This window comes from Podarcis erhardii (assembly GCF_964252035.2).
Source record: "Podarcis erhardii genome assembly, chromosome: 6".
Lineage (NCBI taxonomy): Eukaryota > Metazoa > Chordata > Lepidosauria > Squamata > Lacertidae > Podarcis > Podarcis erhardii.
The window spans coordinates 93,841,150-93,867,236 of record NC_138510.1 but is presented as its reverse complement, the minus strand read 5'-3'; the positions used below and the strand labels follow the sequence as shown (position 1 = coordinate 93,867,236).

The following is a 26,087-nucleotide window of genomic DNA, read 5'->3' as shown; positions in this document are numbered from 1 at the left end:
GCAAACAAAGGGTCATAAAACATCTTCACGTACGTCAGGAAAGGTTACAGGTCATGAGATAGAAAACACATATGGTGTTTTCCTGCTGTCCACTTCCCCTGCTGTCACCTTGGAGGTGACCAGAAGTGCCTAGGCCTTTTGACCGCTTTAGGTCTCGGATGTCCCACGTTACCCTGGCAACCTAGCCTTCAGTGGGAGGGAAAAGCATCATAAAATCCTCTCCCACTCCTCTTCCTGGGTCTCAGATAGCTTCAGGGATGCTTAATGCATGTGAGTTTTAGCATAGATGGGATTTGAGATCTTCTTGCACTACATAAAAAGACAGCCTTAATGCATCAGCAGTCCTTTCCAAAAGCAGGAGGGGGAGGCAGAGGACATGTCAAGGCAGGAGTCTCGCCACCAGCAACTTTCTTCGTTTAAGAATTACTGCTCAGGTTCCACGGTTTCTCATTCCCAATCCATCCTGAGCTGTCTGTGTGGAGCGAGAAGAGACATACATGAGCAGACATAGCAGAGGCATTACTGAAGGGCATGTAGACACATTCTTGATCAGAGTTGCAAGGAGAGAGCTCAGTCGAGGAGCTACAACCCCCTGATGCCTGTACACAGTCCAGTTGGTGCACGGTGCTTCAGTGGAAACTTGGAATTGGGGTTTCAGCACCTTGGTCCACTGGCATCTATCATGCGCCATGATGTGCAACCAGATGGACACTGGAGTTTAAGGAACCTCCAGATCGGCTGCCACAATGAGGATTTACTAAAACATTGTGTGCAGAGAATCATTCATCTTGCATGTGCATCGATGAGCAGGTGTGCACATGTCTCGCCAGGCTGCAGGCAGTCAGAAGAGAAAGAGCAGAACTTGCTATCAGCCCACGTGAGCCCCAAACAGGTGTGTAGTCAAAGCCAGGCAGGAGTCAAAATCTGAGAGAGGGAGCAAAATCCCCAAGCTCAGGAGCAAGCTCAAAGGGTCTTATAGGACCTGGTGAGGCACGATTGCTCATTCGAGTTGGGTAGGTTGGTGCTGCAGTCTAGATGGTACTCTTGAAACCCAGAGCTCAGTCTGCCAGTCTTGCCTTGGGAACAGACCACCAATGGCACAGGAGGTAAGACGCAGGATCCTATTTGCTGGGGGTCTTGGGTTGAGAGATGGCACTTGAACAGAAGCAGCTGGCCACTGCGCCTCTTCACTGAGTAGTAACATCTTGCTTAGGAATGTGACACCAAGACTCTCCCATCCCCAAAATCTCTGGCTAAGGGGGGAACCATTTTATATGCTCAAACCAGGATCCATTGAGACCAAGAAAAGGATGGAGAGGGAGTGATTTCGTTGCTTTGGAACTGAAACCAGGAGACTAGAGCTGCCTGCATGAATAGCGCTGGTTGCTTTTTAAAGCTATTTTCATTTTGTTTTCTTGGCAGGCATCTACGTCCAGGAGATGGCAGATGCCAGCACAGCTAAACTGTATGCTGGACTCCTTGGAGTTGGGGACGAAATCTTGGAGGTGAACGGTGCCAAGGTTGCTGGGCTGGGCCTGGCCCAGATCAATGAACTTCTCTTGTGGGCAGACACCCTCTCGGTTAGAGTGCTGAGGCAGAGGCCCGTCCGGCGGTAGCAAAGAAGCGCAATGCTTTCCCTGCACAGTGCAAAGGAGCCTCTCGTGCCTACTGGGCCTGCCTGAGACTTGGAGCAGAGCCCAGCTCGAAACCTCCGTACTAATGCCTTTCTGACTTGAATGTGGGCTGTGACACCACCAGCCCTCGGGATGATGCTGCAATGCAAGCCAGTGCGCGCGCTGAATGTTTAATTTATGCAAAGATATGGGTCTCTCTCTTCCCTCCCCCAGCCGCCCTTCTGCAACCAAGGAACAAGAATTAGCAGGGAGTATTGGGGCCCTGAGCTGCTTTCCTGCATATTCGGGATGAAGTGACAGGCATTGCCTTCTCCTTTCCAAATGCACCCATGTTTCCTCTATAAAGTTTGAAGGGTGCTGGGTTGTCTCAAATTGATCCACTGAGCTTAAAAGACCCTAGGAGATGTTTAAGGCACAATTTGACCTTGTTTATGAGTTTTGCTCCACCTCGTCATATTGTGCATTTGTTCAGCGCTTTGAAGAAAAGCGCTGACAAAAATCCTAGGAACTGTAATTTACCCTTCACAGAGCTACAATTCCCAACACTTAACAAGCTACAGGTATTCTTTGGGGAAAGTCATGTGCTTTAAATGTATAGTGTGCACACAGCCAGCCACACTGCCAACAAATATTCACCTCAGGAAGTTTACAGGAGTTGAGAATCCAGTGAATCTGTTTTGGACAGCAATGGAAACGGCATCCCTCTGTGAAATAGCATGTAGCCCTTATAGGAGGTTGTAGCTTTCCTGCGCAGACTCCACATCTCCTTCTGTGCTGTTAACAAGCATCTTACACCAAAAATGTAAATCGCATTGAGATCTGTGCATCAGTTGTCCTGTTGGGGAGCTCAGGGTCCCTGTTGAAGAATCTTCACCCACCCACCTGCCCTTTCAAACTGTAATTTCTAAGTTTCTTTACAGAAAGGATCATAGAACTTGTTCTTTAAAGGGGCTTGACATCTTTACCAGAGAGCCCTCAGCACCTTGTAAAACATCTGGGTTCTTTAGAGGTTCACAGCAGGTTTAAAATCGCTTCATGTTGGTGGTGTACTTGTCCCCAAACTGTGGCAGCAGCGAGAGCCGAGTCCTGCTATCGTGAGCAGCAGCCACACATTTGCAGTCTGGCAAGCAAAAAGGGTGGGTGGCCTTGGTTTTCTTCTTACAGGCAGGTCAGAATCAAGGATTTGAGGCCCCTGCAGATTCCAGTGGCCTGTATTGTTCTGTACTTGGGGAAATTCTTCCTCAGTAGTCGCTAGGCAGCCCTCTCCAACTCTAAAAAAGCTAACCTGGCCCTCATGTTCCTACCCCCTTCATTTTCAGCCTACGACAATGTCCTAGCTCTCATGGCATGCTAAACTTGTGTCTGAGCTGTACCATTTCAGTTTGAGGCTAGTGGCTCACTTGATTTAATGCTCCTCCGTACAGAGGAAATCCCTGCCATGTTAGAAAACTAGTGTGCTAAAAAAAAAACCTAGCATGCTAGCTTTCTACATGAAGGGAAATTTTTGTTAAGTTATGTGACGACCCCCACGTTCATGTCTGAAATGGCACAGCCCAGAGCTGGGTGCACCCTAAGGAGGCAAAGGTCTGAATTTGCTGTCAGGGTGAAGAAAATGTGCCCTCTTGTTGTGTGTGTTGAAACCATTTTGCTTTCCGACTAGCCCCGAATACCAGCTTCACCCCTGAGCCTTGCAGCCAAGAGCTGATTGTGACAGGAGAGGATTCTCTTACGATTGTTGTGAGCGCTCCCATGGGCTGCTCTCGACAGTGCTGGAAAGCCTCTCTACCTTGTTTTACTGTATTTCTCTGATTAAATTATTTTTCGAGAGACCTTGGTGCTCTTGGTCTTCAGTCGCTGATGGAAGAGCGTTTTTGCAAATCGGCACAATCCTTTTTTTATCCTTGCACCCCATCTGTGGGGTAGGCTAGCCATAATGCTGCTTTGCATTTCTTGACCTTTGTGTGTGTGTGTTTTTTAAGAAACAAGCAGCGCTCCAGAAAGAAATGGCACCCACTATGGGAGCTCCAATTGCACATTTCTAAAGCCACTAAAGGTTTCTGAAGTAGTTCAGCTCAGCTCAGTGGGAAGAACAGCTGAGTACAAGGAAGCCTGCAGAGCAACTTTTAATCCAGGGTCTCCACCCAGCACCAGTGGCAAGCATCTTTGGAAAAAGGACCGAAGCCTATAGCAGGTGTGTGTTGCATTCCGTCTGTTGTACTATGCTGGGCTCATTGGAACTCAGAGCCGCAAGAGGCGAGCATGGAGGAGACATGCTGCAAGCCACATGCCATGTTCTGCTGGTGTTTCGTCAGGCTGATGGACGTGGGGAAGACCAGAGCCCAGTCATATCCCCTACAACTTGCAGGAGAAAAATGTGGCCTCTTGATGGCTTCACTGGAAGCTCTTGCTTGGTGTGCCAAATAATAATAATAATAATAATAATAATAATAATAATAATAATAATAATAATTTATTTATACCCCGCCCATCTGGCTGGGTTTCCCCAGCCACTCTGGGCGGCTTCCAATAAAACACTAAAATACAATAACCTATTAAACATTAAAAGCTTCCCTAAACAGGGCTGCCTTCAGATGTCTTCTAAAAGTTTGGTAGTTATTTTTCTCTTTGACATCTGGTGGGAGGGCGTTCCACAGGGCGGGTGCCACTACCGAGAAGGCCCTCTGCCTGCTTCCCTGTAACTTGGCTTCTTGCAGTGAGGGAACCGCCAGAAGGCCCTCGGAGCTGGACCTCAGTGTCTGGGTAGAACGATGGAGGTGGAGACGCTCCTTCAGGTATACTGGACCAAGGCCCCTTAGGGCTTTAAAGGTCAACACCAACACTTTGAATTGTGCTCGGAAACGTACTGGGAGCCAGTGTAGTTCTTTCAAGATGAACTCTGGGCTTAGCTGTTCAGTACCAATGGATCATTTCGAGCAGGTAAGCCATTGTCAAGGGAGTCAAAGATTTGCATTTATTTCCTGGCTTTTCCTCCGAGGAGCTGACGGTGGCGTTGCATGGTTCTTGTCCCTCCTTCCTTGCAATTGTAACCCTCAACAAACAAATGTCATTAAGTTAAACTGAGAGATATTGGCTGGCCTAAGAGGGAGTGGGATTTGAACCTAAATCTTTCCAGTCATAGATAATCCTCATCATTGCACTACACTGACTCATAAAAGGGGGGGGCACCTATAGCTCTTGTGGCACAGTTTTATTAGTGAGCCCACTTAGGCCTCATGCAGCTCTGTGCCTGAATATGGTTTCTTTGTCCCAGTGCTTTCCCCTGCTTTCCCCAGGGCAAAGGGTAAAAACCCCCGCTTGTACACAAAAAGAAGTTTGGACGAGACCCTTAGTCGTGTATTGGAAAACAAATGACTATTCCCACCACTGCAGGCTTTGCTAGGTCTCCCCTTTGTCTGACAAATGGCAATATTGAGCAGTCTTGCCCTTCGACTGAAATGTTAATTGTTCGCTGAAGCAGGCAAGAGATCACCAAAGAAGGATGCTGCTGCCAGGTGGACAGCTGGGCTTCCAGAAGCTTCTTTCCTGAAAAAGGACCATGAAGGCAGCCCAGTATTAACCCCCCGTTTGCCTTTTCCTTAGGTTTTTGCTAACAGATGCTAGAAGCATTTTGTTTGGACTGGATGTTTTGGGTTACGATCTGAAGACCTGGCAGAGTGCTGTCTCACGACAGATCACACAGATGCACAGGTGCTATTCATTCAGTCATTTAATTTATGAATCGCTTCCCATGCGGCACCCTGAAGCAATTTGCAATAGTAATAATAATAATAATAATAATAATAATAATAATAATAATATTACTATTATTATTGTTATTTTAGGGTTGCCATATTTTGAAGAGCGAAAAAGAGGTCGCTATGATGACTCTCATTTTAAATACCCCTACTATATGAATAGGGACGCGGGTGGCGCTGTGGGTAAAACCTCAGTGCCTAGGACTTGCCGATCGTATGATCAGCGGTTCAAATCCCCGCGGCAGGGTGAGCTCCCGTCTCTCCGTCCCAGCTCCTGCCCACCTAGCAGTTTGAAAGCACCCCTAAGTGCAAGTAGATAAATAGGTACCGCTTTATAGCGGGAAGGTAAACGGCGTTTCCGTGTGCTGCGCTGGTGCTGGCTCGCCAGAGCAGCTTCGTCACGCTGGCCACGTGACCCGGAAGTGTCTTCGGACAGCGCTGGCTCCTTGCCTCTTAAGTGAGATGAGCGCACAACCCTAGAGTCGGACACGACTACTATATGTATGCTATAGAAGCTGTGATATATTGCTGAGGGGGGGCAGGAGAAAAGAAGTGGAAAGCAATTCTTCAACCACCAGTTATGTCCATGTATCATCCAGAAAGTATAGCCAGAGACATTTAGGCAAATTTAAAAAATCCACCCGGACAGAAAATTTCCCCCTGAAAAAGAGTATGTGTCCTGGAAAAAGAGGACACATGGCAACCCTAGTTATATGCTGCCCATCTGAGTTGCCCCAGCCACTCTGGGCGGCTCCCAACAAAATATTAAAAACACAATAAAACATCAACCATTAAAAACTTCCCTGAACAAATGTAAGCAGTTAAAACAATGGCATATAGGAAAACAATTTTTGGAAAAATACCCGTTGCATTGCAGTGATTCTTGCAAGAGTCCCACCCAAATCCAAGAAATGATTTGGCTCCTAATTCTTAGGTCTGAAAGGGACTTGACCTGAGAACCATGATTGTGTTCCAGTGACTCTTTAGTCCAGGGGTCAGCAAACTTTTTCAGCAGGGGGCCAGTCCACTGTCCCTCAGACCTTGTGGGGGGCCGGACTGTATTTTTGGGGGGGGGGGATGAATGAATTCCTATGCCCCACAAATAACCCAGAGATGCATTTTAAATAAAAGGACACATTCTACTCATGTAAAAACACGCTGATTCCCCGACCGCCCGCAGGCTGGATTTTGAAGGGGATTGGGCCGGATCTAGCCCCCGGGCCTTAGTTTGCCTACCCATGCTTTAGTCAATGGATCCCCTGCCTGGACCCAGCAAGGCTCCTGGGAGTTGCATCTCCAGCTTTTGCAAAGCATTCCTATGCCAAAGGTACCCCAAAGGCCAGCTGCTTTTCTCTGGAGCCAGCAGGGCCTTAAATTACTTATGGCAAGGCGGGGGGGGGGAGGGAGAGAGATAAGGATTCACCAACACTGGAACCCAGGGGTGAAACTAGGCTTTATTTCACGTGGTTTGAAGACCCAGTCTGGCGTGCGCATGTGCGCGCGCACGCGCATGCAATGGCACCCCTCGGGAGGCTTTGCCCAGGGCAAACAACCTTGCCGAGCCAGCCCACCCCACCCCCACCCCCACCCCCGTTACAGCACTGCTGGAACTAAACCTTACATTGAGACTCTGCCCTACCCGTTTACATAAGGCAAATCACCCTCTGTAAATGATCTCTCATGCGCACACGCAATCCAGCGCACATGTGAATCCTTTAGAGCACATAAGGCTTTATGGCTATCAGCAGATTCAAGGGTGAGCACTTGACAGCTGAGGAGCAGATTTATGGGAGTATGATCTTTTCGGCCGCAACTATGATTTAAATTGGAGCACAAGAGAATTTTAGCACCGCGCAGGGTGCTGCTGAAATTTGAGGCCCCAGTGGCTTCTAACTTAGTTGCAAAAGCAACCAAGCAAATACAGTGGTGCCCCGCAAGACAAATGCCTCGCAAGACGAAAAACCCGCTAGACGAAAGGGTTTTCCGTTTTTCGAGGCGCTTCGCAAGACAAATTTCCCTATGGGCTTGCTTCGCAAGACGAAAACGTCTTGCGAGTTTTGCGAGTTTTTTCCCTTCCCTCCCCTTTTTCTAAGCCGCTAAGCTGCTTAGCCGCTTATAGCCGCTAATAGCGCTAATCCACTAAGCCGCTAATAGGGATGCTTCGCAAGACGAAAAAAACGCTAGACGAAGAGACTCGTGGAACAGATTATTTTCGTCTTGCGAGGCACCACTGTATTGTCTAGGCAAAGAGGACATCACTGTTTATTTCTTAATGAGATGACCCATGGTTGTTCATTCTTCCTCTGCCGGTGGGCTATGACTTCCAGTCTTGCTGCCTTTCCAACATGGATGGAAGCTGTCCTTGGATTGGGAGGCAAATGGGCTGATTATCAGAGGCCTTTAAGATGTCTTTGGAGATATTTTTGTACTAACAATGTAAGGGTGAGCTACGAGCTTGTACCCACCCCAACACCTACCCTCAGAGATGCCCATTCTGCTGTTTGTGCATGGTCTGGGCATGCATTATGATTCGAAACAGGTCAACCTAGAGCAGTGACGCATGCAGAGAGACAGTGGGCAGTTCCTTCCCAAAATCATTCTCAAAAATTCAGCCGGCCACCTCTTTGGGGATGGGTGTTTGGAACCTTTATAATTTTTTGCAGCACACCAGCAACAGCGTTCAAGAACTGCTACATGTGATTGGTTCTTTCCAAATGGGTCTGGACTCGCTTAATGGACAATTTCCACTTGCTTTGGCAGCCATGCGTGATCTCCGTATCAGAATAAGCTCAAATGCCTCTCTGTGTTTGCTGTGCTCTAGGAGTACAGCCGCACGACATATATGCTAAGAAGGAGAATTGCTGCAGCCCCAATAGGCTTGTGAAGCTTCCTTCCTTTGGTATCTTCCAGCCCACAATGTATGCCTATAGTGGCAATAGGCAAGTCCTTTTAAAAGAAAACAATTTTTTCAAGTGTTCTGCTATGACTGCCCCCCCCCCCCCGTTTTGTGTGCCAAGAGACTGTGTGTGTGCATTTTTTAAAGCGGAGATAAACAGAACTGCCAGCATCCAAGAGAACGAAGAGTGAACAGCGGCTCTGAATAACTTGCCCCTAGATCTGTGACAATATAAAGAAAGGGAAGGAGCCCTATACACGACCTCAGGCTCCTGGAAGGAAAGGGGGGATACAGACTTGTAAATAAATGAAATAAAAAAATAAGTTGTGGGCAGAGGGTGACACTGTCATTTGGGATGAGCTTTTGCTAGCGAGAGAAAAGGCTGCAAGAGATTTCTGTCCGTTTGCCCTGCCACCAGGGCGGGCGAGGGGATCAGGGCTGCTGCTCCCCTAGCAGCAAGAGGCCCCATGAATCCTCCCCACTGCCCTATTTCCTGCAGCGCATCACATGGCTGGCCCCCCACCAGAGGTGCTGCTCCCTCTTTCCTGGAAGGCTTCCTGCTTTTGCTGGCTTTTTCCACAGCCAGCCAGGGCTTGACAGCAGGGAAGGAAGGAGGGAGGGGAGCCTTGCTCCAATTGCCCACGGCTTCCATTGACACACAGCAGAGATCAGGAGGGCGCAGGCTCTGTGCCAAACATTTCTGGGCTGCCAGCCAAGCCAAGAAGCCACCTGCCCGGTTCCAGCTTTGCCTCGGCTCTTCCAGCTGCCTCTCACTGCCCCCCCCCTTCTTTCCAGGGCTGCTCCTGCTCCCTGGATGAGTAACTTCAGCTTTTTTGTTCTGTTTGCCTTCAGAAGCGCATATTCCAATGCTAATGACTCCAGGGTGTCTGGACAGATTGCCTGGCTGGCTGTTCCCTGAAGAGGAGGAGGAGGGAAGAGCTCTCGGCTTATTGTGGCGCTTTTCTTCGGAGGAAGGAGCCTGTGAACTAGAACAAAACGGGCCTCCCACTCCTCTTCGTTTGAATGGCATCTTGCCTTTTTCTCCTGCCGCCCTGGAGAGCGGGTGGCTGTTTGCAACCGCCCTCTGAGGAAATTCTGGGGGATGCGAGGACAGGGCTGCTCCTCTTTCAGTTGTCCCTGAAGGGTGGGAAGGTTTGAGAGGCTGCCTCTTGGGTATATCCTTCCCTCTGATAGTGAACTCAGGTGGTTGAGGGCAAACAGGGATGGAGCCCAAGAAGGGCCAGCACAGGTGGGCGCGGAGGTCTGCAGAAGTGTCACTTGGAAATAAAAATGGGGAATGTGAGCGGGATTGGGATTCCCTGGATTTCCCTGGTTTATGGAATTATAGAATTTTAGAGTTGGAAGGACCACTGGGGTCATCTAGTCCAGCCCACTGCAATGCAGGAATCTTTTGCCAACAGGGCTCGAGCCCATAACCCTGAGATTAAGTCTCATGCTCTACCAGCTAAGCTATCCCAGATCATAGGCACCATTTCCTAGGGGCTGAGCTCCCTTCAGCAGCAGCAGCACCCCAAATATTTACTCACAGCTTCTTCTCTCCAGCAGTAGTTCCAGCTCATTGGTCAACCACACTAGCCCTGCCTTACTCAAGAGACTTGGTTGTTAATCCGAAAGAGAGGCATACATTTCTGTGGGTCTACTGCAGCTCTGTGGGTACTGTGTCCTTGGGTTCACTTCTAATGCATGCAGGGGAGGCAAATGGAAGGTGTCCTTAGGGGGCAAAGGCAACTACAAAAGCTGGTGGCTTCAAAATGACACGGGAAGGTGAATGCTGAAATGTACTGCCTGCAAATGTTTGGATGTGAATCCTTCTGCCAAGCCATGGATGCTTTAGTTGAGATTCCTGCATTGCAGAGAGTTGGACTAGATGTCTTTGAGGGTCCCTTCCAACACTACAGTTCTATGCTTCTGTGAGTCTATGAAGCGTAGGTATCAACAGAGCCAGTATGAATGTTTGACATCTGCCTTGTTGAGTGCTTAGACGTGAGACAAAATAAATTAAAATAAATAAATCTCAACAACTTTAAAACTGCCACCAGCTGAAACACAATTGAAAGTCTACAGGTGGTAAGTCAATCATCTTCTTTTAATACTGCGGCAAGATCTTTTAGATATACATATATATACAAACACACATATCACATGATTCCAACAGCAAGAACAGGAAACAGCAGGCGACGACATTTCAGGATTGCACTATTTAATTTAGCTGTAACTGCTAAACTCAGTCCCCCTGCCTGGATGTTTTCACCTGAGAATTTATACTATGGTCCTGTTATTATCTTGCCACCCACAGGTTTTCCTCACTGGAAATGTTGGCCACAGATTATCTTCACAGTGCATTTTAAAGGTTATCTGCAAATGTTTTTCCGTGTTTGAATTCCCTGCTAACCAGTTTCAGAACCCGATACCCAAGCGATGCAGACAGGCAATCGTCAAAGATTATTTCTTTATATAGCACCATCTTTGGTGCTGAGAGCCCACCTTCAAACAGAAGAGACACACACACATTATTTTTTTATTTGTATCTTGCTGCAAGCAAAATAGCTGTTTCGCCCCTACCCCCTCTGTGGCTGGTTTATCCCTTTTATAGCTGGCCAAAAGTAAGTTATTCAGTCTGAGTGGTAACAAAAGCTAGGTGCAAAAGCACATCCGTGAGCACCATGCCCAATTAAATTTTCTACAGAATGGTTAAATGGAATGGTGCATGAATGCCCAAATACTCTACTCCCAGAAAACCTGCACAGGAAATAGATTAAAACACCACTTCTTAAAAATGTATAAATAGTGGACCTCCCTTCTTTATAGAGAAAAAGGAAAATTTGAGCCCGCAACGCTAGGTAAGGTGGGTGGGGAGGAAGAAGAGTTCCTTTCTTTACAGCCTCCAAACTCTGGAAGGCAGGAGTCTGGTCAAGACTATGGCTTACTTGAGGGCACCTCCAGGCTGAGGGCAAGTTCTACACTGGAGACTTCCCAATTTGCTGCTCACGCTGTTGGCCATGGTAACACCAGCTCCTGGGGAAATTTTGGAAGGTGCTAAAGCTGCACCTGCCATACTTCCTCCTTTAGATGACCTCTGAAAATACACAAAGACTTTCCTCCATTGCAGCTCATCGTCATCCTAAATGGCACAAGCTCCTTTAGTCTGTGCTGTCTTGCCTTTCCAGTGCCATTCCCATGTAGGTGGAGCTGCACCCAGAGCCTGGCAGAGGGACAGAATTCTCCCCTTCTCTCCTCCCTATACCCACCCCACCCATAACTGACTTCTGGTCTGTTTCCATTGACCAGTATAGGTTGAGCTCTGCTCTCTCTCCCTCCCCCGCCCCATTTTTCAAGGCCTTGATAAAGTGGATTATTAACAAAAAAACGGCCAATGGGAAAATAGCAATTTGACTTAAGCAGCATTCAACATGTTTCACCACGAAACACTGTGAGTGTTCTCCAGTATGGCTGTGAACATGTTTGCTCTGCAGCTATCAGGGAGGTGAGCCAAAGGAACCAACCACCACCCCCCACCCCAAAATAAGTAGCAGCTGCTGCCCATTTGTAGTTTGCATATAGGGCTATGGCTGCTGGAGTGCCTGGATACATCTAAAATAAGTGAACAATGGAGCAGTGTTTTGGATGAGTAAAGATGACAGCGTCAGAAAAAGGGGGGGGGAGGGACACCAAGGAGGCAGCTGTCTGTCCACTGATGGCTTGTTGTCACACGCAGCCCGCTGGCTGTGCCCAAGCATGTCAGCAAAATCTGAGCGACTGAGTTGCTCAAACCACCTGGAATGTACCTGCTTGATAGGAACCAAGGCTTCAGGCGTTTCCAAACTGTGAAGAGCAGAGGAGTGCTTTTCCTGAACTCATCTTAAAACAATGAAAGGACATCTCTGCAGTGTCATAGTGAGCCAATTGCCCCCAGGGCAGACATAAAGGGGAGCCTGGTAGGCAGCAGGCAGGTCCAGAGGTTACAAGATCCTGACATTTTAAAATTCTCTCGGGGCCCAGTAACTCTTCTCCCCGGTCACATCTGGGTGGCTCAGTGCAACAATTTGGACAATCAATGTCTCCCTTCTAAAGCACCCTCAGTTCAATTACTGTACAGGTTTCATTCCATTAGGAATATACTGTTCTAAGTTCTCAATAAGGCACATACAAAACTGAGCAGAAAATTAAAAATAGCAGCTTCATGTGGAAGGGTTGGGTGGGTCAGTACTCTCTCTTGTCATCTGGATGATCAACTTGTTGTACTCACGGTGCTGGGAACACCTGAAACTGAAGCCTTTTCCTTCCTCGTGGTGGTGGTAAGAGGCACCGTTTTGTTTCTGAAAGCAATTTTCAAAAGACTTCTAACCTCATGTCTAAAATTAGTTGTTTCATGGAATGTAGTCCAAAACAAAAGCTTTGCTTGTTCTGAAGGGGCAGCCACACCAGAGCTGTCCCCATATACAAAAGCCTCCTTTGTTACCGCCGGACTGAGGAGTCAGGCGGTAAAGGGGTGCATTCAGAGCTGCAGACTTTTGTTAGTTCAATACTTCGCCTCTTTGGTGAATATATATATATATATATGTAGCTCAGGGAGCATTGCAGTATTAACGCTCTTATAAAAAAGGTGGTGTATAGGCAGTCCATTCAAAAGTTAAGAGCTTAAACTTAAAAGCCGTTTGCCGTAGAGTGTGGAAATATGTGAACGAGGCACAACTCTCACTCCTGAACCAGCTTTTTATCTGAAGGCTTAAACTGTCATCTCCAGCTGTTAAGTAAATGGCAGCTTTGTGTTTTAGTGCCAAGAGAACTGTCAAGCTTCCAACCATTTCTGTTTATGGGTAAAATAAATAAAAGTAGGTTTTCTGCACCATAAGCACAATTGGGAGTAAGGTGCCTGATCTCACCCTCATGGATGGAGAGGCTTGCTTATGAACTTTCTACCTTCAGGTAACCCCTCCGGGAGGGGCTGGAGCTCAACAGCAGAGCAGGCGCTTTGCATGCAGAAGGTCCCAGATTCAGTCTCTAAGAAGGGCAGCGAAAGGCCTTTCTCTGAAATACTGGGAAGCTGCTACCAGTGTGGTGTAGTGGTTAAGAGCAGTGGACTCGTAATCTGGTGAACTGGGTTCGATTCACTGCTCCTCCACATGCAGCTGCTGGGTGACCTTGGGCCAGTCACACTTCTCTGAAGTCTCTCAGCCCCACTCACCTCACAGGGTGTTTGTTGTGGGTGAGGAAGGGAAAAGGAGATTGTTAGCCGCTTTGAGACTCCTTCGGGTAGAGATAAAGCGGGATATCAAATCCAAACTCTTCTCTTCTTCTTCAGTCAGTGTTTTTATTACTGAGCCAGGTAGCCCAATGATCTGACCAAGGCAGCTTGCTGTGTTCCTATAGACCCCTCCACATCTCCCAGGGAACCCCAGCACTTTGCAGAAGCTTCTAGGGCATGGGCTCAGGGCCCATGGGGCATCAGCTAGGCCTGCTCAACTTCCCTGCTGCTGGCATGAACTAGAAAAAGGCCCGAGCTCACTGCCACTGCTCTGCTCTGGCTGTGCATTGCAGGGGATGGACGGACCTGGTAGTGCTTCATTTAAGCTTGTCATCTGTTAATGATATTTTCCTGGAAGAACACCCATAGGCTCTCAAGGAGCCTGCCTCTGCTTATCCACCCAGAGGAGGAAATGCCGGCTGTTTCAGCCACATACCCTCTTGGCGCATCTCATCATAGATCACAGTTTCTCTCCAGGGGAGTGTAAATTCTGCTCACCAGAGGTTACGATTTCTGCTTCTCCTTTTATGCGATCGCTCTTCTGGTGGAAAGGCTGTGGAGGCAGCGCTGTTTGGCTTTGCTGAGGTTTGACTCCTTCTGATTCCCTCCCTAAATGCGTAAACGAGTCAGAATGGAAGGGAGTTCAGGGGTTCGGAGTCCAGGGGGAAAGGCCCAGAGCAAGGAGGTATTGGGGGGGGAGAAGATGTGACTTGGGGCAGAAACTGCAGCTGCCTGGCTCCTTCACATGCCTGTCAACCAGCAGCTTCAGGAAGAGATGAAAAGGGGGGGGGGGCTAAACTGATCCCAGCTGTGCAAGCAGACTACACCCAGCAGGACATGGGGGGGGGGATTCCATCTTGAGAGTGAACCATGAGGGGGATGGAAACCACACCCCCCCTCAAAATCTGGTACAATCATTGGGGAAACTATCGTCCAGTTTCCAGACATCCCCCCATAAAAAGTCAGTTTAGCAAAGACATCATCATTGAAATTATTCACACATCAAAACCTTTAAAAAAGAAAAAAAGATGGAAGAAGGAAAGAAATGCGTAACAGGACAGAATGAAGCCCTAACCAAGCAGAACCCATTTTTCTTCTCCTTTAACTGTTATTTAAATGTTAGATCTGCCAGTCAGTCGTTAGAGGCAGCTGTTAATAAAAAGCAGCAGAAACAAAAAGGAGCAGAACCCCTCCTGGTAAGTTGCTATTTTCAGAAGGCTTACTTTCAAAGCCAAAACTATTTCTCTCATGCAAAAAAAAAAAAAAAAAAGAAAGAAAGAAAAAAAAGGGCAAGATTTTAGCTACAGTACGCTTTAAAGCGTTTCCACTTTGCAGTGCACTAAAATTGAGTTTAAAGCTCTCAAAACTGGGAGTCGAGCTCTAGCTGCCTGGGGGGTTAGACCCTGCAGTCTGGTTTCAGTTCAAACTCCAACAGTAGGTTTGCTCAAGATTCATACTAACTTGCTAGAGCCAAGTCTGCCTCACTGAATGAAATGCATAAATCAGCATCACCAACCCAGATTAGAGCAACAGGACTAGCAATGGCCCTGCTTTCAATATGTGCCAAGATTAATCTTAGGTTTATTTTCAACATTCAGGGCCCACCGTTTTCACACACACGTGTATCTGCCTTGCATGATTTTTTTTTGTTTTAAAGGCTCAGGTGTGTACTTTTTTTGTAATTCAGCATTTCAACAGTGTGGCACACAGCTCTTTACACGTGGCAGTTAACTGTGAACTCCTGTTCCAGGGGAGAAACGGAAAATGCCTGTAGTGTGAATTTAGTCCCTGCATTTACTGCCCCTTTTTTCCTACTGAGGACCCACACTTATTTGCAGGGCAGTGCTGTGTAGCTGGCCCATGAAGGAATGCTTTCCTGCAAGACATGTCTCTCTGTGAGTGCACATGCTGGTTTAACATTGCCAAGAATTCTGTTTTGACAAGCGGAAGAAAGAAGTCTGGAGTGCTTCCTGAAAAAGGTTCATACCTGCGACAGGATGGAGATGGGAAAAGATATTGGTTTCTTCCAGGCTGAACCACCTCTCTTACAGAGGAGTACAGAAAAACAGCAATGTCCAAAACCCAAAAGCTTCGCTTCCGGTGACAGCAGAGTTTGGGCATTTGTTAGTCTTCCATTTTTGCACCTCAAGAAAGTTGATGAGGATAGGCAGAAGAACCATGAGAGAGCAAGTGAGTCATGTCACCAGTGTTCCATTCACAGAAGAGCATCCTTTTTCTATGATAGGAATTCTCTCTGGGCAGAAAGAGTTATCTGATTATTTCATCAAGAAGGAAGCTAGGAAAAGTATCGGCGTGCCAGTCCATCACAGCACAAAAAACAGAATAAGCACCACCAGCAGGATAGCAAAGAGAATGATAATTGCGCACCACTGTCGCCGATCTGCAATAGAACACATACGGATTAGTTCTCTGCTGCCATGAAAGAAGCTTTCCATGTGCTACAGTGCTAGGAGCCTAACTGAGGCGAGAAAAGCCATCAGCAAGAGAAGACATGGTGTTGTTATAGGCCTTTTTTAAAGAAACAGCTGTATTTGGAACAGTTCAATCAGATGTCAGGAGAATTCATGTAACAAACGATAGGCTCTTTGGTATGTAAACTCCCTGATTCACAATGCATTCCCTCCTTCTCACTGGTGCTGGTCCATAATCCGTTTCCAAGACTAAGATCCCAGAAGGGCCTGGCATATGGCAGCTGAGTTGCTGCTCTTAGTATCCCGCAACAAGAGGAACAAATAAGAGAAGCTTGGAAACGTTTGTAGTAAGAATTTCAAGAAGCTGTGTTCATATTGTGCCTACAGGTGCAGCTGGAAAAGCAATGCCCCAAAGTAAATGCTTCCACATAAAGAGAGCTGCATCTAGTTTCTAAAACTTGCAGCAGGAAAAGCAGGACACAATTTAAATCCATATTCTGGGAATCAGGCAGCAGCTGGAAACCTCAAACCATTCAAATATCTCTGAAGTTTACTTATTGAATATGCAACCAATGTAAAACACACAAAATAGAAATGATATAAAGGATTGTGAAGCTCCTTAGCGGTAGACACACAAGTCAAACTACCTGAGCACAGGTTTCTTTTTTTCTGTTTTTTTCAAGCACAGATTTCTAAAGCCTTTTCTCTTCAGTCTCCAGCTAAAGACACTCAGGGATAGTGAACAGTTGGCATTTCACAAGATTGTGAATGAAGAGTATGTCTATCATGTTGCATGCGTCCCTGGAAACAAACAATTACTCTGCATCATATACACTAAAATGGATTTGATATAGCACCTGCTTTCTTCTAAATGCAGTGCTGTGCTGCTGTTTTTAATGTATTTTTAATCTTTTGTTGGAAGCCGCCCAGATGATGATGATGATGATGTTTCCAGAGTAGCTCAGGCCTATACCAGCTGCCTTAGAATTCCAACCATTACAGGTCTGGGACAAATAGTCTGCTTGGATGGCACCAGCAGAAGAAACAAGGTCAGGCACCTACCTGTATCAGCTTAAAATGATTCTTGCTCATGAGTGGTGATGTCCTAGTTGAGCCCCCTGCAATAACAGACGACTTAACATTTTAACATCACCCATTTGCACGCCAGGGTACTTACCACTGGTCATATGGGACACTTTTGCAAGTTTCTTCATAACGTTATCTAGTCGTGTCTGAGTGCTGTCCAGCTCATGAGAAAAGTCATCCAACATGCTAGAACCACAAGAAGAGAGCAGGATATGTCAGACTAAGCTTTTAACTTAGTGTAGGAGAAGAGTTTGTTGCAAAAATCTGGCAACTACATGGGGAAATAGTTATGAGGTGGGAGCCACCAAGGTGGTTTTTTTTGGTTTGTCTTTAACTGAGTTGCAGAAGACCCAAACCTGGGACCGAAGTAACTGGAGGAATGCCCATTCCCAACCTGCCCATGCTCCAGTATCTTCTGCGGAGGCTCATCTCCACATGCCTCCTCCCCAAACATAGTTGAGTCTCTCTCACTGTTCATTCTACACTTCACTATTATAATCAAAAGCTGAGGTTAAAGGTGAAACACAAGCCAAGGTGACATTGCCTTCCAAGGTTTAGCATATAATACTGCAGGTCGAACAGAAGAAATATATCTTATGTCCTGCTACCTGCCACATCACAGGAAAATAAAAAGGACTAAAAAGTCAAAATTCTTGATAAATGCCAGACAATCTGGTGGATCTTGGCCTAGGCTATTTCGGGGGGCTGAATTCAACTAATATGAGTCATGCTAGCAGAAACCACACAAGGACTTCCACTTGGAGCAATGGGGATTCCTCCTCCCACCCCGCCGCACACACCCCAAACTTGTTTGGGGCTGGATGTCCCCCTCTCACCGAACAGGACACGAGGGGAGAAGAGAAAAGATCGTTCTGTTTGGCAAGCTGAAATGCTTGGCCTGACGGAAGAATTGCCATAGCACAACACTGAATTCGTCACATTGCTTTTGGTGCTGGCCGAGTACTGTACTTAAAAAAGCCCTGGTGGATGCGACCAAAAGCTCATCTCATCTAGTACTTTGTTCTCCACAGTGGCTAGCAACATGTTATATTCAAATACTCACACTGCTTGTTCATCTAGCTCTCCTCCAATACGCTGGGACATATTCTTTAATACACCAATGCTGCCAGAGACCAGCTCCAACTGTTCATCCTGCTGTTCGATGATTAACTGGTACCCAGAAAAGAGGAGGGGATTTATGTAGTTAAAACGCGTGATATGCAACTGCAATTGGCAGCCTAAAGTGCTAATAGCACCTCGCTACACATCCAATCTTAATTTCTTGAGCATCTAGAGAAGCCTTCCAGGTGGAGTACAGCTCCCATCAGCCCCAGACAGCATAGACAACAGTCAGGGATAATGAGATGTAGTTCTAAATATCCGAAGGCTGGGAAAGGCTGCTCTAAGAACTAACATTAAGAGCTCTAAGGACTACTTTTAAAGAAAAAATACACAACTTCCAGCCAGAAAGCCTGCTCCCAGTTTAATGTCCCAAACGTCTCCCTTTCTGAAAGGTACTGATACCTCATATTAAGCTATGCATGCTCAGAGGAAGACTGGATTTCCTTTGTTTGTATTTGAGCACTGTCTGGTTTGACTCCCAGTAATATGTGGACGCGGGTGGCGCTGTGGTCTAAACCACTAAGCCTCTTGGGCTTGCCGATCAGAAGGTTGGCGGTTTGAATCCCCGTGATGGGGTGAGCTCCCGTTGCTCGGTCCCAGCTCCTACCAACCTAGCAGTTCGAAAGCACGCCCCAAAGTGTAAGTAGATACCGCTCCAGTGGGAAGGTAAACGGCGTCTCTGGTTTCGCCAGAAGCGGCTTAGTCATGCTGGCCACATGACCTGGAAAAACTGTCTGCGGACAAACGCCAGCTCCCTCGGCCTATAAAGCGAGATAAGCGGCACAACCCCAGAGTCGTCTGTGACTGGACTTAATTGTCCTTTACCTTTTAATATGTGTTTATTTGAACTGGGTGTAAATTACCGGTGTTTTTCAGGAAGATGTATAATAACTCTGCTGGAAGCTTGGTCTTTAGCAATGTTATTTATTTTATTTTATTTGTTAAATTTGTGTACCACCCTTCTCCTGAAGATCGCAGGGCGATTCACAACATAAAAATACAAAATGAGAACACAAAATAGATAACAAAACAAAAGCAACCCAATAACCCCACCCACCACAGTAATCTAACTTGCCAGAGCACAGACAACAGAACAGATGGAAGAGGTTAGTGGTCACTTTTTATTCACTGTCACCCCATGAATCCATCTCCTAAAGGACTGCAGGAGTTTCCCTCTGTTACCTACTTTCCTCTACTCCTTCCCTCTTCATCCTGGTTCCTTAACTGAGCTATGAAAAGTTGTGCCTGTGTGTCCTAGAGAACACATCAGTCCTGAGGCCAAAGATTCTCTGGAAATCCTCCAATGTCAGTGGCTGTCTGTCTCTGATTGCATGCGCATGCACGCGCGCGCGCGCACACACACACACACACATATGCAAAGACATCCATCCAGACGAAGCTGTCCATAGGAAACATTCTACCTGTTGCTGTGCTTGCTGCTCCTCAATGAAGTGGGAATTTACCGACTGCATTTCGCGATCCAAGCGGCCGTACTTGTCAGCCCCAGAACTCCAGCCATGAGTTCCACTTTCTCCCAGAAGGACCTGCACATCAGTGAACAAAGGGGGAACAAAGGGGAAACAAGTGAGCCGTTTCTGCGTATAAAGAAAAAACTCAGCCAGATCAACTCAGTCAGATCACAACACATTCCCAGAACCAGACTTTTAAAAAAGGGTCAAGCAATGTGTCTGGGTATTTCTCTTTTGAATGCTGTGCACCTGACACGCTGTTCCCTCTTTCATCGTCTTTTGATTTTCAAGCAGATTGCTATGGAAGCTGACTTTCCCTACATTAAGGAGAACAGCAGGTAAAGCCACAACTGCAAAGGAACAACCAGTAGCCTTAAAATGTGCTCCTAATTATTCAATGGCAAGTGTGGCCTTGTGGTCGGTGCCCTACTAGGACAAGCTCCACAGGGGAGCTCCCAAGAGAAGATGTGGTTAAGATTTCCTGTTGCAGCAGAATTTCACATGACCCTTTGAAGTCTTCTGTTTGTTTGTTTTAAATTCTGAGGAGAGGAAGAGGGCTTCAATCCACCACCACCATGGTCAGTAAGTGCAAGAGAGACTCTGAGGACTGACTGACTTACCATCACCTTGCCCCCTCTGTGGCAGAGGAGAAAGGAGAATAAGCTGTCCCAGACCCACTCCTAGCTATCCTACAAAATACAAAACAATGGCCATTTCTGGGAAGCAAGAGTTACAATTATCTTTAGGCAACTGCTATATTTGCTTCATTGGGTAAGATCGACATAAGGAAAACAAACTCCTCCTTCCCACACATGTGTGAACAGAGTTTGGTAGTTCAAACAGGTAGGACAGAAGAAAAAGTTCTATTTTTTGCAGGCTCGTTGCACCCTTCTGAGCAAAGATGCAAGTCATGCTCTGAAACATGGGGCTCCTTTATGAAGCATGATCAATGCACAATCTTTAAATGCTCATACCTAATACAAATGGCCCAGCCATATCTCACAAATTCTGCAGTCAAGTCCAAAGGCAATCTAGCAGCAATACTGACCTGCCTGTTTTTCCTTTCAGCCAGTGCTTGAACAGAAGTGTTTGACATTTGATCCTTCATATCCTGTTTAGTAAAGAAATAAAGAATTAGAAGTTTATTCTGATGTTACCATAAGTTAGACATGCTAATTTTAAAAATAAAGATGCTCTATTGTATACTGGGCAGTGTTGTTTTTTTTAACAAAACTAAAACAAACAAACAAACAAACAAACAAACAAAAAGGCATCTATCCACAATAACAGCTGTTAAGAGCTTCTCAATGCCTGGATATTTTTTTTTTAAAGTATAACATTTTATTAGTACACGTCTATTTGTAATGTTAGCTAACATTAGAAGATGAAAGCTACAATCCTAAATACAATTGGACTGTCTTATGAGAAGGATTGCTCTGTAATGCCTTGCTCCAACCAAGCATACTAAACACTTTTAAGACACAAAAAGCTGTGATTTCTCTGTTCTGTATGCAGTTGCCTCCTCAGACTTAGGAAAGCCAAACACCTTACCCTGACCACCTGTCGTGTGCTTGTGATGAAGGCTTTTCTTACTCCTAGCTCTGTTGCATCAAGGTTGAATTTTCGAGGGTTTGCTTCAACAATGCGTTGGGAATAGTCAGTAAAGGAAACTATATTTGAGATACAGTTCCTACATAACATATAGCCATTCTTAATGCGGCCTTTGAAAATCAATTACTTTTTCTACACAAAGGGGGGAAAAGGAGGAATGCATTCTAGAAACATTTTTCAGGATATGTGCTGAGCGTATATGTCATGTTTGTGTCCTTTTAACAACAGATTGGGTTTATTGATAAAAGAAAATTATATTCTTGTACACCCCTTGGGGGGCCTTTGGACTCAAAAACTTTTACTCAAAGTACTCAGAATTAAAATCCGAACAATTTTGATGCCATCTGAGTGAGTAGATGTTATAGCTAATAAAGGATTTTGCCTCTAATAATGCTTTCTTATCTTAAATGATAGCATATGGGAGAACAAACATGAACGCACACTGTAAAGAATAATTTGTGGTGTGAGAAGAATTAAGTTTCTGGTTTCAGCAACGCGTCCAAGATAACATGTTGTACCAAAACTTGCTTATTTGTTGAACTGAGTAACTTTGTGCCAAAATCATCTGGGTAAGTACAATGTAGGTTTCTGTATTTATACATCTGAAAACCCAAAGGATATTAATAGTTTCATCTAAGTCTTCAAGATCCCACTCAATGCTCCTTAGGTTGTTCCTCAGTTCATTAGTGGTCCAGTCTATTTCTTCTCTTGTAGCGGTGGATGGATCTTGCAGGAGTTCTGTCCATCTCTGGAACAGCCCCTGTGCAGTGTTCACTGCCTTCTGAACTTCCCTGGAAGTGAAGGAAAAATGAACAAAATAGAACATTAAAATTTGCTTGGTGGCCTCATAATTATTTATATACAGGTGTCAACTTACAACTGCTGAGCATCTGTGCTTATAGAACAATGTTCTTATTTGCCTATATTAAAATACAACTCATTTGATGCCTCCCCCTGAAAATACTGGTGTATGTACGCAACAAATATGAGCCAGTTCATATACTACCTCCTCAGCCTGATGTTTCTCACATGCAAGAGAAATCTGTGTGCATACAACATCTACAGAAGATAACTGTGGTTGCAGGTCCAATTTGTGATTTTTTTTTTGCAACAGCTATGGGAAGACAGCAAGATAGGGTAGTTGAACCTTTATGTCTATCAAAGGCTACCTTTCTATGTGCAGTGGAGAAAGAGATACCTTCCCACCTCTATACTACGCAAAGCAATAGATGTGCAGAGTGTACAAATCAGCCCTGTTTGCATTAGGAAAATAAATCACTGACCTGGATGATTTAACTAGTTTCTGGGTCTTTAGCATGCTTTTCACTAACATACTTTCTAAAGACTTTTCTGGTCAGCTTACCATTATAGTCAACGTTTAGACTATTCAATACAGCTCAGAGATATCTATGCTCTCTCCTCAATTAGAAGAGAAACATTGCAAACGTCACTTTACAACGTCCTTTCTTGAATCCTTAATTTTCTGAAAATGGTAAAATCCAAACATATTTCACCTCTAGCTATCAGTTCTGGTCCCTGTTAATCCGGTTCTCTATATTTGGAAATGCTATTCCCACATGGCTCCCAGTATACAACTTGTACACTGTTCTTACCTCTTTGCTCATGCTAGACAAGCTTTCAAAGTGGATTTAAGAGGTCTACTTGAAGGGAAATTCATTCTGACCTAAGCTTCAAACCATCACCTACAAGAGTGAAATGTACCAATATCTGGCAAGCGACAAACAGATACACCAAAAAAACTCCCCAAAAAACATTCTAAAGCAGTTAAAACTTTCTAACAACAATTACAATTAAAAACATCTGAAAGAAATTAGTTAAAAGGCAGGTTGTGGTGAGTGAGGGGTTAAGGACTTTCATTTCAGGTAACATGTCAATGACACTTCAGATCTAACTGTGGACAAACTATGTCGGAAAGATTCACAATTGCTAAACAATGCTGCTAATTTCCATGTTTAACTTTCTAGAACAACATTTTCACTAAATAGGGAGTTTGCCATTCATGAGCTTATCCTCATCCTTCTGCCACAAACAATTGTGTGTCCCTCCATTTTCCTACAAATTTAACAAACATCTCTAGGCAATCATTAGCATGTCAAGTTATGTTCAATTGAAACAGACTTTCGATTCTGTCCTTAAAACCCCTGAATGTCAAGCTTTCAAAGAATGCACAACCTTGTCCTTATAATTTGCTTTGTAGAATCATCTTTTCAACTTATATCCATCTTTCACACAGCTAGTTCTGAAGAAGGAAAAATATGCTTGCTGGAAACTCGGGGAACCCAGATGCTAATGTGTGAGACTCTTGTGACCATCAAATCAATATTCTAATGATAGGCTGAGAATTAAGAAAAACTTTAATCTCATTCATTGAACATAATGATCTTTCAAAAAATGTGACGGCCACGAAAAATGACAGAGTATCAACAACCTTGTTTCAGCCTTTAGTCTCATAAATGCAAAATGCTCATAAAATGATGGGTGCATTCCTGAGGGCTATAACCAAAAGGCTATGAATGAATGCACAATGGGAGGGGGAAATGGGAGCAAATGCAGTACTAAAAAATGTGCCATTTCCACAGTGCTGTCCATTTCCCCTCAGGTGAACAAGGACCCAGACCCAGACACCCCTTCCTAAACCAAGGCACGCAACAAATCATCAGAAAGAGGGTCATTATTATTAGTAGTAGTACAGTATTACCATTATCATTATTATTACTGTTAAATCTATCAGTCCCGAGGCGACATGCGTCCAAGCCCAGCACCCTGTCCTCACAGCACAGTAAGAGCCCTGCTGGATCAGGCCACCAATTAGGGTTGCCATACATATGTCCTCTTTCTTTCCTGAGAATGTAAAATGTTGTCAAAGGGATCCATAGTTAAAGTAGAAGTCGGCAAATGCGTCCTCTCTTTTGCCCCTCAAAATATGGCAGCCCAGTCATTAGTAGCACCGTGACTATTGCTGTTGTTGTTGTTAATATGCTTATTATTATTATTATTATTATTATTATTGCTGTTGTTAAATAATTGTTTTGTTTATATACTGATGCTTCTTATTACTGCTGTTGTTAAATAATATTTGTTTTGTTTATATGCTTCTTATTACTGTTGTCAAATAATGGTTTTTGTTTATATAATGATGCTTCTTATTACTACTGTTATCAAACAATAGTGTTTGTTTATATATTGATGCTAATTATTACTGTTAAATAATAGTTTTTGTTTATATATTGATGCTAATTATTACTGTTAAATAATAGTTTTTGTTTATATATTGATGCTTCTTATTACTGCTGCTGTCAAGTAATTGTTTTGTTTATATAATGATGCATATAATTACTGCTGCTGTTGTCAAGTAATAATTGTTTTGTTTATATGCTTCTTATTACTACTGTTATCAAACAATAGTGTTTGTTTATATATTGATGCTAATTATTACTGTTAAATAAGAGTTTTTGTTTATATATTGATGCTAATTATTACTGTTAAATAATAGTTTTTGTTTATATATTGATGCTTCTTATTACTGCTGCTGTCAAATAATTGTTTTGTTTATATAATGATGCATATTATTACTGCTGCTGTTGTCAAGTAATAATTGTTTTTGTTTATATAATGATGCTTATTATTAATGCTGCTGTTAAATAATAATCATTGCCGTAGTAGCAGCTAATATAACGATGCTTGTTAATGATTTATCATTTATCAGTTAACCATTATAATGATGGTGATTATCATTTCCCAGTTAAATCTGCCCGCCCCTCGCGGGGAGCAGGGCGGCAGGATCCGACCTCGAGAGCGGCGCTCTCCCCGTCCCCGCGCAGCCTCCGGCCCTGGTCCCCCGTGTGGGCCGCGGAGTCCCCGGGAGCCTCCCGGGCGCAGGCCGACCCCCCCGGGGAGAGCGAGCGAGGCCTGGAGGAGCGAGGGAGAGAGAGGCCTGCCCTCCCTCCGCCGCCTCAGCTCCTCCTCGGCGCCCACTCACCCTTTCACCACGAAGAAGGGGTCCTCCATGGACATGGCTCCGCGGGCAGCGGCCCACGCCTCGGCCAGGCCAGGCCCGCCGGGTCCCTCAGGCGGCGGCGCTGCTTCTCCCCTCAGAGGCAGCCGCTGCCCCTCCCCCACCGCCTCCCTTCTTTCCCGCCCAACAGCCGCCAGCCCGCTCGGCTATAGGCTCCCTCTGCTCACGTGACTGCCCGCCCTCTCTTTCTCCCAGCACGGGGCCCGCGGCCGGAGAGAAAGGGAAGGTGCCCCATTGGAGGAAGGAAGGAAGGAAGGCGGAGGCCCTCCAGTCACGTGAAGCGGGAGCCGGAGGAAGGCCCGCCCCTTTCTGAAACGGGCGGGGCGAAGGCGAGGGAGGGAGGGAGGAGGGAGGTGAGGGGCGGGGCTTGTGGTCCTCGGTGCCTCGGCCAGAGCATCCTTTGCCAAGCAGCCGGTCCACGTGAACCTGCTTGTTGTTGTTGTTTAGTCGTTTAGTTGTGTCCGACTCTTCGTGACCCCACAAAGCACGCCAGGCCCTCCTGTCTTCCACTGCCTCCCCCAGTTTGGTCAGACTCATGCTGGTAGCTGCTTCTTTTTTTAAAAAAATAAATAAATTTTTGTTAAGATTTCAAAGATTACAGAAAAAACAAGAGAAAATAATAACAATCTAAGGGTAAACGAAAAAACAATACATATAAAAAAGAAAAAAAATCATCAAAAACCAGAAAACAGAAAAACAAAAACAAAAAACAAATCAAACATCACTTGCTTACATTCACTTATTTCCTTGACCTCCTCACACCTCCCATTTTTGTATTCT

The 26,087-nt window shown here is 45.4% G+C and overlaps 2 protein-coding genes across 5 annotated transcripts in view; one reads left to right on the top strand and one right to left on the bottom strand.

Moving 5' to 3' along the window:
- KIAA1614 overlaps positions 1-3,463 on the top strand; it is a gene marked incomplete at its 5' end in the record, with an annotated part of 28,013 nt that extends 24,550 nt beyond the window's left edge. For both annotated transcript variants that reach the window (XM_081865111.1, XM_081865110.1), the window contains one exon: positions 1,423-3,463. In XM_081865111.1, coding sequence (XP_081721237.1) covers positions 1,423-1,616 — 194 coding nt within the window. In that variant the 3' untranslated portion in view covers positions 1,617-3,463. The remainder of the gene's footprint in view (positions 1-1,422) is intronic.
- A 1,063-nt stretch (positions 3,464-4,526) lies between these two features.
- STX6 (syntaxin 6) lies at positions 4,527-25,365 on the bottom strand. Of its 3 annotated transcripts, none has more exons than XM_081865185.1 (8): positions 25,272-25,365; positions 21,893-22,062; positions 21,212-21,306; positions 20,709-20,771; positions 19,613-19,735; positions 18,133-18,239; positions 17,161-17,255; positions 4,527-4,683 (listed from the first exon to the last, which is right to left on the bottom strand). In XM_081865185.1, the coding sequence occupies exons 1-8, from the start codon at positions 25,304-25,306 to the stop codon at positions 4,592-4,594; spliced, it is 780 nt and encodes a 259-aa protein (XP_081721311.1). In that variant the 5' UTR covers positions 25,307-25,365; the 3' UTR covers positions 4,527-4,591. The 3 variants fall into 3 exon arrangements, with proteins under 3 accessions (XP_081721311.1, XP_081721312.1, XP_081721313.1); XM_081865186.1 differs by lacking the exon at positions 4,527-4,683 and adding an exon at positions 10,374-15,952; XM_081865187.1 differs by lacking the exon at positions 4,527-4,683 and adding an exon at positions 15,978-16,784.
- Between the last annotated feature and the right edge of the window lie 722 nt (positions 25,366-26,087).